This window comes from Neltuma alba, unplaced genomic scaffold (assembly GCF_004799145.2).
Source record: "Neltuma alba isolate B1F8T4 unplaced genomic scaffold, ASM479914v2 tig00011447_pilon, whole genome shotgun sequence".
Classification (NCBI taxonomy): Eukaryota; Viridiplantae; Streptophyta; class Magnoliopsida; order Fabales; family Fabaceae; genus Neltuma; species Neltuma alba.
Genome location: NW_021636127.1, coordinates 166195 through 178082, shown reverse-complemented (window position 1 = coordinate 178082; position 11888 = coordinate 166195). Strand labels below are relative to the sequence as shown.

The window sequence follows — 11888 nt, the reverse complement described above, 5'->3', positions numbered from 1 at the left end:
CTTTCTTCTTCCCCAAAGTTAGGATACTTGTAATCAATTTTTTTCCATTGTGGAGAATCTGCAAGATGCCTAAGCTTCGTGTCTTCAATCCTCTCATTTGCATGCTATGTCAACTATTTAGCAATTTTTGCATTATTGTACAAGCATCGAAATCTTAGAATAATGGGAAAATACCAAAGGACCTTCAAAGGATTTTTGCCTTTCTTCCCATATCGTAATGTATTACATGTAGGGCACTTCTCCAATGATGCATACTGATTTCGAAATAAAATGCAGCCATTAGGACATGCGTGAATCTTTTCATAACCCATCCCAGTAGAGCAAAGAATTTGCTTAGCCTCATGTTTTGGTAGAAAGTTTATTTTTCTCTAGAAGCATGTCTTGCAAAAGTGTAAGCAATGTAGTAGAACTCAAATCACTCCATCCATGACACTCTTTCAAGTTATACAATTTTAATACTGCTAGCAATCTTGTGCATCTTATGCATCTAGCATACAATGATTTTTCTGCATCACTTTTCAACCTCTCAAATAAATTAGGATAATCATGAAGATCCTCTTCAACTGCATTTAGCATTTCTTCAAGACCATCATCTTCATCACATATGCTTGTGCCAAACTTATTTGAAGCACCACTTATGCTATGAACTTGATCACTACATGTATCATAAGTCTCACCATGCCTTGTCCATCGTGTATAAGATTGATCAATTTCATGACACATTAAACGATCTAACAAATCAGGTGGACTAATTCACTTTCCATAGCAACATGCTAATTATGGACAAACAATTTTTTTAGGATCTTTTGCATGTATCATTGCAAAACTAATAAACTCTTTCAACCTGTTTATATATTCCATTGAACACTGATTAGATGACATCCATTTTCGATCCATGTCTTCAACCTATTATAAATAAATAGTTAAGTACATAATTATTATTATACCTATTAATAATTTTAATTTTTTTTATTTATCTAAAAATAAAATGGGCAGTATAACGGCTTAAAAATGCAAGTTTTCTAGGTTCAACCTGTCTCTTTTAACTATAATCAACCATTTAATCTAGCACAATTCACTGATTTTTCACAACTATAAACAACAATAACAACAACAACAAAAAATCATATTTGCCAACATATATCAAATCTAAAATAAAAAGCATTAAAAGCTAACGGATTAAATATTTAGACCATTCTAACATATGATTCCACCTAAAATAGAAAATAGAAAAATATAACTATCACATATTTTCACATGTAATCACCTGATCAAAATTAATCCTATCTCATTAATTTTCCAACATATTTCAAGTTTTTACCAAGGAACAATTTTACAAAATTTAACTAACTAAAGTAAAAAATATTAAGCAAATTCACATATTTATCACTAACAAACTTAAATTTGTAAGCTTTTAAATAATTTAGCTGGAAAAAAATACTTACAGTGTATTGTAGACTGACTTGAATTATATCAAGAGTAGTCTTGCAAAAAAAAAATGTTAAATGAAAGTGATGAGAGGGAAGAGGGGTATGGTAAGGGCAAAAGGAATAGAAAAGTGGGTACAGAAAAGGGGTGGGGATCGTGGGTGGGTGTTGAGATGGGCAAGGGGTGGGGGTGGAGACAGTGGTGGGGATGAAAGGTGGAGGTGGCAACGGAGAAGGAAAAAGGAAGTGGGGAGCTTAGGGAAACATACAGTGATGGGGACGCATGGGGAAAGGGGTATGGCAAGAAGCTGTGGGGAAAAAGGGAGCAGAAATGGTGGCTTGAAGCTGAAGAACAGAAGATCAAGCTGTAGGTTAGAGTGAGGTGGAGTTGTGGTTTAGAAAAAGACAGGGAGAGTGAGCTAGAGCTATCGGGTATAACGCACACGGGAGTGGAGGGGAGCTGTGGGTTAGAAAAAGAGAGGGAAAATTGGGGGGGGGGGATGGAGCCGAAGGGAAGGTAAAAATGGGAACTGCTGTAGCGTTTTGCCTACAAAACGCTACAACATCTGATCTTCTGTAATGCTGTAATCAAAATGCTACATATAGCAGGTGATTTATATAATTTTTTTTAAAAAAATGTTATCTTTTTTTTTTAAACTTATCAATGGAAAATAAAAAAAATGGAGGGAAATATTTCATTAGCAGAGGATTTTTTTTAACTCTACAAAAAAATTGTTTTAGCTTTCTTCTTTGAATTGTGAAAATGAAAAAAAAAAAAGGAGGGAAATATCATTAGCATGGGATTTTTTATAATTTTTAAAAATAACTTTTTAGCATTTTTTAACCTAAATTAAAAATGAAAAAAATTGAGCTTTCTGTAGCGTTTTATCATAAAACGCTACATAAAGTATGCTTCTGTAGCGTTTTTTTTAAAATAAAAAAACACTACAAAAGGTTTTTCCTTATTTTTTAAGAAAGTGCCTTATATTTTCCCTTGTTTTAAATTTTTTTTAAAAATGCTTTTAACTTTTTTTTAAAAAAAAAAAACCTATCAATGGAAAATGGAAAAAAATGGACGGAAATATGTTATTAGCTTTTTTTAAAATTTAAATTGGAAAAATGAAAAAGGGGGGAATGCCATAAACAAAAATGCTAGATTAGGGGATTTTATTAATTTTTTAAAAAATAATTTTAGTTTTTTAACTTAAATTGTGAAACTGGAAAAAAAAAGAGAGAAAAATATCATTAGCAGGGGATTTTTATAATTTTTAAAAACAATGCATTTAGCTTTTATTTTAACTTAAATAGAGAAATGAGGAAAAACAAGGAACTTCTATAGCGTTTTTTTGTAAAACGCTACAATAGATTTTCCATAATTTTTTAAAAAAATCGAAGGCCTTTTGTAGTGCTTTCCATAGAAAGCACTACAGAAAGTTCTACGAAATTTTTTTTAAAAGAAAAGAATCTTTTGTAGCGCTTTTTTAAAAAAACGTTACAGAACCTTGAGAAAGCACTACAAAAGATTTTTTTTAATGTTTTTTTTACAAGGTAAATGGATTGCTGTAGTGCTTTTTTGAGAGAGTGCTACAGCAAGTATCATACATGATGTAGCATTTATTTAAATAAGTACTACAGAATATATCTTTTTTTAATAAATTATTGACTACTAGCTATAGCGTTTTCGTTTTGAATGCTACAAAACATGCGCTACAAATCAAGTATTTTGTAGCAGTGCAAAGTATTTTGTAGCAGTACAAGAGATTAGGACAGATATTAGTAGAATATCCAATCTTCATTTTGAATTTTGGTGGGAATAGTTATTTGTGAGTGGGAGGACATACATGTCAAGATATACGCATTATGAGAAAAAAAATACAGAGTAACTACTCTTTCTCCTCCATAAAAAAATTTCTCTCCAAAACTCTTCCTTTCTGTTTATTTGCTTTAAATCATAAGTCTGTATCTATACCCATGAACAGATTTTGTATAGCCAAAAACATACCGAATATCACCTTTAGGTATGTCCAAAAACCCAATATTCTTTTTAGTAGTTATCTTTCATATTTTAAGTACACATCTTTAACCTCTTCAATAATTGATTATTGAAAATGTTAAATTTGAGCAATAAAAATATGAAAGATGAGTACTAAAGTAGAGTGATAAAAAAAATTATCTAAGAAGATACTTTAATGGTGAAATGGCATAAAAAATTACTTTCGAATATTGAACGCTACTAAACATTACTTTATGGTACCTTCACTTAATGGACTTTTTAGAGACTTAATGACAAGGTTAAAATTGCCCATTAAAAGATAATTTAAGGACAAAATCAGACCACAAAATGCTTTAAAATAGTATGCACACGTAGGAAAAAAAAATATTTGGATCAACTTTAACCCAAATTTTTTTTTTTTTGTAGGTTAGGCATAACAAAACTTTTTCACAATATTCTCGCAAAAGACTACTCCTTAACAATGAGGAACGCATGCATGACTGAAAATTAAGACAAAGCTTTGGTACTAAATGGAGAAACAAACACAATTCAAAGGCACAAGACAAGAGCACAGAATCAGATAGACACGCACTAGAGCGAGAAGGAAAACAGAGTTCAGCACACTATGCCACTTCATCTTGCAGTTCGGCGACGAGCACATTTTCCTCTCCATATTCGGACTGCTAAAGCCAAGGCTAAAGCGATAAAGAAAATGAAAAGCGTCAAAGTTCGGTATTCCGAGGGTGAAATGATCTGAACACACATACCATATGTGAAGGAAATGGAACTGAGGGCCAAGTTCAACTCCGTTTTGCGAGTGAAGCCACTGGTGAGGTCCTCTATGGTGAGCATAGAAAACAGAAATCCCAATGTGTTCCCAAATATGAACATATTGAATAAATAAATATTTTTGGTGGCGAGGATAGATACCCCAGCAACCTGTTTGCTTCTGGCGGTGGTCGAGGCACCTAGCTCAGGATGCCGCCCGTTGGTTTGGGCGGCGGAGGGAGGTACTCCGGCAACGTGGTCGGTGTCGGGACAGTCTTCCTGCCAGAGACCACCGGGGGGGTTATACACAGCCTGATATGTCGCAGCTACCAAGAGCACAGCGACCGTGAGTAGGACGTTCCGTACATCACTGGGTTTATCTCTCCCTTTCTTGTATCGGAAATCGATCTCTTCCTCTTCCTCGTGCCCTTGTGCTTGATCTGATGCCGTTTCTGCGCTTTCAGAATTTAGATTCTGATTAGCGAGCATGATGTGATGCTGGCCATCTGACTCATTTGAAGCAGGCATGCTCATGATCTCCATTTTGGTTCACCAATCAACTTCTTGTTGAATCAGTAATAATTACTGGAAACTCTCGGACCAAAAAAAATACTAATTATAATTCTAATGTATCCTGCATGGCCTGCCTAATTGCTCAACTAATGTCTAAATGATACTTTATATTCATCAAAAATTGATACAGGGAGGGAGAGAGCTCGGAAGATCCACCATACCTGAGAAGCACTTGAATCTTGCACTGTTGTTTAACCAGTTGTTTTAGCTCTCTCAACTTCCACTTTATAAATTGGTTAATTTACTTAATTATAAATGTGGTTTTCTCACTCAAACTTGTTAAATTCTTTTGTCTTATTTTTGTGACGGTATTGAAGAGAGGGTGGATATCTTGTCTCTTAATATTTTGTTTCTTTCTTATGACGTTGAGTCACTTCCCAATTGCCCTATGTTTGGTACGAAGGAAATGGAGGGAGGAGAAGGAAGGAAAAATATTAATAAGTTTAATTTAAAAAAAAAAAAAGAGGGTTAAAAGCTTTTAATTAATTTTTCTTATTTTTTATTTTGCATATTCTTTTAATTAAAATTTTATAACTCAATCTCTCTGATTTTTTGTGACCTTAATATATCCAAAAATTTGGTCTTGGGTAATACTTAACAGATGTTATATAATCTATGTAACTAATCTCACCTAGTAAGATAAAGCTTTATTATTGTTTTTATTGTTATAGTTGTAACCTCTCTAATTTTTTAAATCAAATTCATTAAAATTTTTTATCCCCTCCCCTCTCCTGCATTCCACTCTTACCAAACATAGGTTTACACGACTTACACAAATACTCTTCCTTCTTTTGTGTGGTTGAGAGCCTCGCAAGGACAAGTTTGAGATCCCAGGCATGCACGATTCACTTCTTTTATGGATAAGCTAAGCTCCAACTTTTGTGGACACCTTTTCTTGGATGTACCAAACATGGTCTCTATTTCCAACGCGGTTTCTTTGGTTTTCGCACTCTTTTCTCCTCCACCATATTTTAGCCTCCTCAACTGATTCCACTTTATTGGTTAATTTACTTTACAAATATGTTCCTTTCCCCCTCCACGTCAACTTTTTTGCTACATATTGCAAATTGGTTAGGGTCTTATTTTTGCGAAGTTTTGCCATGGTGTCTCTTTTCTTAATAAACGTACAACTCACGGAGAAGAAAATTCTATTGTGGAATTCTCTTGCTCTATTTTGTTCTTTTCTTCTGGTGTCGAATCACTTAGACAAATTGCACAAACAAACATCATGGTTGATATACTCTACCTTATTTTTCTCCTTGGTGAATTTAATCATGGTCGGTTTTGGTGGGACTGTGGAACTGGAGCCTTGGAAGCAGCATTGAGGTGGGAACTAAGCTCTGTTTGCTATAAAACATTGAAAATAAGAGATAGGGATTGGAATTATAATTGAGAAAAATCATCATTAAAATAGTATTTGGCATAAGAGATTACTTGTTACATGAAATTAGACAAACTCATAGATGTAAAATTAGGGAATATCCCCTCCCTCTATGATATTTCCTAATCCCACATAAATAGGTTTGGCTAATCCCATGTAACAAATAATTTTTTATACTAAACACTTTTTAAATAAATTTTCTCAATCTCAATCTCAATCTCTACCCCTAATTTTCAATACTTTGTACCAAGTAGCATCTAAGGTCCTGTTTGGTACGACTGAAAATGCTGGGTAAGAACTGGGATTGAGATAAATATATATATATATATATATATTAAAAGAGTATTTAGTGTGAAGGATTGTTTGTTATTTGGGATTGAGCAAACCTATATATATATATATATATATATATATATATATATTTATTTATAGGATTAGAAAATACCACCTTTGTATTCTCCTAGATGGGATTGCCTAATCCCATGTAACAAGAAATTACTTATACTAAATACTCTTTAATGGTTTTTCTCAATCCTAATATCAATTCTTACCCCTCAATCTCAATGCTTCCCCAAAAAAATGGCCAAATTGATATGTAAGAATACAATTCTATGTGGAATCCAGTTCCATAATAGATGATGGAGCCTCCTACGCGTCTGCAGCGAGTTCGACTTCGACTTCGTCACCTCTTCTCTTTATCCTTCACACACGCCTTTATCTTTCTTTCTCTGAATTCATGAATGATGAAAATAAAATTAGCTTCTTGTTTTTTTTTTTTTTTAGTTCTTGATAAATCTGAGTCTGACTGGGATGAATTGAGAATGATTTTCTAATGAATGAAGAGCTTTTTTAATTTGATTGTCACTGAGTTTGATTTTGCTGGTGGAGGATTTTTTAAATGGCTACAAATATATTTCAAATGCATATTTTTAAATCATATAGTATAAATGGTATAAGTTTGAGAGATTTTATAAATCATTTAAATTTATAATTTAAAATTTTTAAACACATCTTTGCCTACAAACACTTATAAACACATTTAATCAAGTATGTATTTATTGATAGAATTAATCTAAATTTAATCAAGCTTTTTATATCTGCATTAACTAAATTACTTAAATTATATCCTAACATCAAAAGAAATATATAAATAATTATTTTCAAAAAGAAAAAAAATTAAATTAAATAAAACAATAAGAAAAATCTTAAATTCTTATGATTTTAGCCAAAATTTGGGATTTAGTATAATGAAGGGCCGATTATTCCTATAATTAAGGCCTATTTGTGATGGCGTTTCGACGGGTAAACTTGCGGTGAAAAGGACAAATCATGTGATGGATGATATTTGATCGTTTGTGCTGGTGATGGGAAAATTGTGTTTTACATCAAAAGTCACAATAAGTCATAAGCAGAAATTTGGGCAATTTTATCAAAATATTATAAACAGTAAAAATAATTACCCAAATATTGAGAACTATTTATCTATATACTACGCCTTTTTAAAGCTCGTTCACGCCCTGATGAACTTTCACTCGTTCAGGCCGTCTCCATTTTCATTTTTCGCAAAAACTACAATTAAATACCCAATTTCATCAACTTTCGTCCCGGCCTTTTGAATTGTGGAGCAAATTACAGTTTATTACCCCATCTCATCATATCCATTACCTATTTTCTTTTACTCTGCATTTTCTTCTAAATAGGATAAATATAAGTAGATTTTATAGAAAAATTACTTTTTATCTCGGTGCTTAAATTTAGGAGAAAATATATAAATAAATCAAATAGACATAAAATGTTTAAAACTTAACAGATTCACATATTTCATGAAATTGCCAAATGAAAATATTAAAAAACTTTGAGTTCTTAAAATCACTTAATATAATTTAATAAACAAACATTGAAAACTATCATAGTGAGAGTGTAATGTTACTAGGACCCACTTTTACAGTGAGAGTGTCATGTTACCTTAAATAATTTAGGAAAAAACGAAAATAAAATAGATAGGAATGGGTCATGTTACTAGGGTCTTCTTTCATAATGAGAGTCTCATATTACCTTAAATAGTTCAAGAAAAAATAAAAATGAAATAGATAAGAATAGGTATTGAAGGAACATAAGAAAATTAATACTTTAGTTTTTTTTTATTAAATTATATTAAGTGATTTTAAGAACTCAAAGTTTTTTAATATTTTCATTTAGCAATTTCATAAAATATGTGAACCTATTAAGTTTTAAATATTTTATGTTTATTTGATTTATTTATATATTTTCTCCTAAATTTAAGCACCAAGATAAAAAGCAATTTTTCTACAAAATCTACTTATATTTATTCTATTTAGAAGAGAATGCAGAGTAAAAGACAAAAAGCAATGGATATGATGAGATGGGGTCTTAACTGTAATTTGCTCCACAATTCAAAAGTCACGGACTAAGGGTTCATTTGGATTAGCGATTGGAAAAGTAGCTTATTGAAAAAGTAGCTTATGGAAAAGTAAAGTTGAGTAAAAGCTAAATTGGATAAGCTGAATTGTATTTGGATTAGAGTTCAGAAAAGCTAGTTTGCAAAAGTGATATTGGTAAAAGGTTGTTTGGATTATGGTTGAGTAAAAGTAAGTTTAATTGTAAAATGACAAAAATGGGTATGAGTTTTAATAAATAATGAAACATGATTAAAAAAAATAATTTCACATAATACAATAAAATTAAAATAATTTAATAAGAAAAAGTCAAATTTATAGAGTGAATTAAATTTTAACACCTTAGAGAAATCATAAAAAATATGTTAAATATAAAGTGAAGCATGAAACAAAAAACTAAATTGAGATAATATAATAAAGAAGTGAAAATCTCTTTTTAAATCATGTGACCTAAGTAGGAGTTTGATAAATTTAATAATTAAAATCAAAATTTGAGTTATTTAAATGTCCTTTTAAGATATTTTTCTAATAAAAAAAGTTGATTGAAAAATTTGGAATGAATGAATGATACCTGTAAATATACAACATTAACTTTGGTTTTCATTTTATATATGATATTGATAAATTTATACTAATATCAATTGATGATTTATATTGATGATGATTGTTAATTGATACTAATATACAATAAATTTAAATTAATTTAATATGGATAAGTGAAATTTAATAAATAAATTAAATTTTAAAACCTTAAATTCTTTTGACTATCCTCATCAGTGTTTTGCTCACTCTAGGAATGAATTTAAATTGATCAGCAATATGTCATCATGAAAAATACGACAAAAGTGAGAGAGAGCTCCTGGTCGAAAAAAAACGAAGAAAGGAATACGAGGGAATAATGAATGGGGGAATAAGCTCTGACACATCAACAGTCCAATAAGCTCTTCAAAAGCTCCTCCTTCTAGCTTTTGGGAAACGCACGGTTACTTGAGCTTATGAAAGATAAGCTTAATTGGATTTAAGCCTTCCCAAACGGCACTCTATTTCTCAATTGGGCTTCTGCCCAAAATAAGTGGCTTATGGACCAACTTAAGTCCTGCCAAACAGGCACTAAAGTCGGTGAAATTGGGTACTTAGTTGTAATTGTTTCTAAAAATAAAAATGTCGTTCATGGGTCGAGCGAGTTTCTTTGTTTATTTAAAAAAAATAGTTGTCACAGTAAAAGTTCATCAGCGCATGAATGAGTTTTAAAAAGATGTAGTATATAAAAGTTCTCTCTCTTGATTTTCGTGCACTGTGTTTTGCCGCCCACTGTGGTGGAACAACACTAGAGTGTCCCCTCCGCTACCCACTGCGGCGGAGATACAACACATCCCACACCTCCATGTCAAGTGGGGTGTGGGTAGTGAGTGCGTAGTAGTGTGGCGATACTAGAGATGGAGGAGCAAGTTAATGTCACTCTCACTGGCAAAGCTGAAAGAACACCGAACACAGCTGATGCTCGCAACACCAAGAAAGTAAAGCTGAGAGATGAAAGTGAAGATGATATGAAAATGGACATTGAACATAATGAAGGATCCCTAGGAAAAGAGGGAGCCACTAAAGAAATTCAAAGGCAACTTTTCACGAATAGGGTTCATGATGATTTACCGGAAAACCCAGGGCACCCTACGGTGATGGACGAAGACCAACAGCAGGGGGGCGCACATAACCCCCAACCCATGACAGGAGTCTCTTTCAGGGACAAGCTTCTTGGCCCTGATAGAAATGGTAGTGCTGGATATGAAGACGAAGATGTAGACCTTTTGATTGATAGAGACGATGTTAAAATCACAATGGAGGGAGTGATCCCTTCCATATCATTCTCCCAACGTATTAAGGAATACCTAAACCGATGCATGCAATATGCAGTGGTCGTTAAAGCCCTGGGAAGATATATCTGGCAGGACGTGCTTTATACCAAAATATGTAACCTGTGGAAACCAGCTGGACATTTCAAGCTTATGGAGCTTGAAGGAGGTTGCTACATGGTCAAGCTCTCGAATGAGCTTGACTACCAAAATGCTTTGTTGGGGGGACCATGGGTAGTACAAGGGCACTACCTTACCGTGCATCCCTGGGACCCCTCCTTCTCGCCTATTCATCTAGAAATCAAGCAAGTCTTTGGATGGGTTCGCCTCCCTGGCCTTCCATACCATTACTACCACAAGAGTGTGCTGAGAGCCATAAGCAATGTTATTGGGCAAGTCCTAAAAATTGACTATAACACGGAGGGAGTTGAAAAGCAAGGTTCGCACGACTGGCAGTGAAGATTGATCTCACTAAGCCGTTGGTCTCTATGATCAAACTGGACGGTCTTACCCAATTCGTTGAGTATGAGGGTCTTCCCACAATTTGCTACCATTGCGGTCATTATGGGCACTTAGCATATGCTTGTCTGATAGAGGTGCAGCTTCAGAGTGAAGAAGGAGGCCAGGCAAACGCGGTGAAGGATATCCTGGTGAGAACTGATCAGAGTGTTCCTCAGGCAACGGTGAAGGCGCGTGAGCTACGCGAGCATGAAGAGCAGCTTTATGGGGAATGGATGAAGGTACCGTCTAGGGGATGGCGCGGAAGAGGTACGAAGAAGCCCCAAGGAAATGCTAGCCATAATGGTGATAAGAGAGGTAACAGATATGACGTATTAGCCTCCCCAGAAATCACCAAGCAGCATCAAGGAAGTAGCCTCGCAGCAGGAGACCTCACTGTTAGAGCTACCGACTATCCCACTGGCAGTAACCAAGAAGTACAAAAGAAAACAAGAGAGGGCAAGTCGAACGGAACAAAACCGGCTAAGGGCACGAACCCCAAGAAGATGTATCAAAGGAAAATGGAAAAGGAATCCATTTTTGATACACCCACATATCAGGAGTACCGGACTAACACCACCCTTGGTGAAACGGCCCATACAGTTGTCACGGTTGAAAATTTGAGGAAATCACTGAGACAAATTGATAAGGCTACCAGCTCAAGCAATGGGCCTGCATCAACGCAGCCCATATCCAGCTCACGGAACGGAAAGGAAAATAAACTGCCGAAACCCCCTGATAAAAGCCTACTTAAGCTTGGTTTCAAACTGCAGTCAAATGTTAAAATAAAAGGCATCAGGTTAAGGAACAAGGAAGAGGTTGACACACCCTCAGAAGAAATTATGAAGGCACTCACGGAGGCGCTTGGCACCCCCCTCAACTCTGATGAGGAACTCGCCTTCATTGAAGCCGTAGAATCAGGATTGGAGGATGAAACAGCCTCGGAGAGATCCGAGATGGAACATTGAATTCCTTCTTTCA

The 11888-nt window shown here is 34.1% G+C and overlaps 1 protein-coding gene across 2 annotated transcripts; it reads right to left on the bottom strand.

The window, feature by feature from the left end:
- Positions 1–3815: 3815 nt before the first annotated feature.
- LOC114713710 (uncharacterized) lies at positions 3816–5007 on the bottom strand. Of its 2 annotated transcripts, none has more exons than XM_028898390.1 (2): positions 4923–5007; positions 3816–4773 (listed from the first exon to the last, which is right to left on the bottom strand). In XM_028898390.1, exon 2 carries the CDS (start codon positions 4729–4731, stop codon positions 4054–4056), a length of 678 nt encoding a protein of 225 aa, XP_028754223.1. In that variant the 5' UTR covers positions 4732–4773; positions 4923–5007; the 3' UTR covers positions 3816–4053. The 2 variants fall into 2 exon arrangements, with proteins under 2 accessions (XP_028754223.1, XP_028754224.1); XM_028898391.1 differs by lacking the exon at positions 4923–5007 and having other exon boundaries at positions 4128–4259; positions 4351–4911.
- Between the last annotated feature and the right edge of the window lie 6881 nt (positions 5008–11888).

Coding starts and splice junctions, on each gene's coding strand:
- LOC114713710 (XM_028898390.1), bottom strand. CDS start 4,731: ATGGAGATCATGAGCATGCCTGCTTCAAATGAGTCAGATGGCCAGCAT.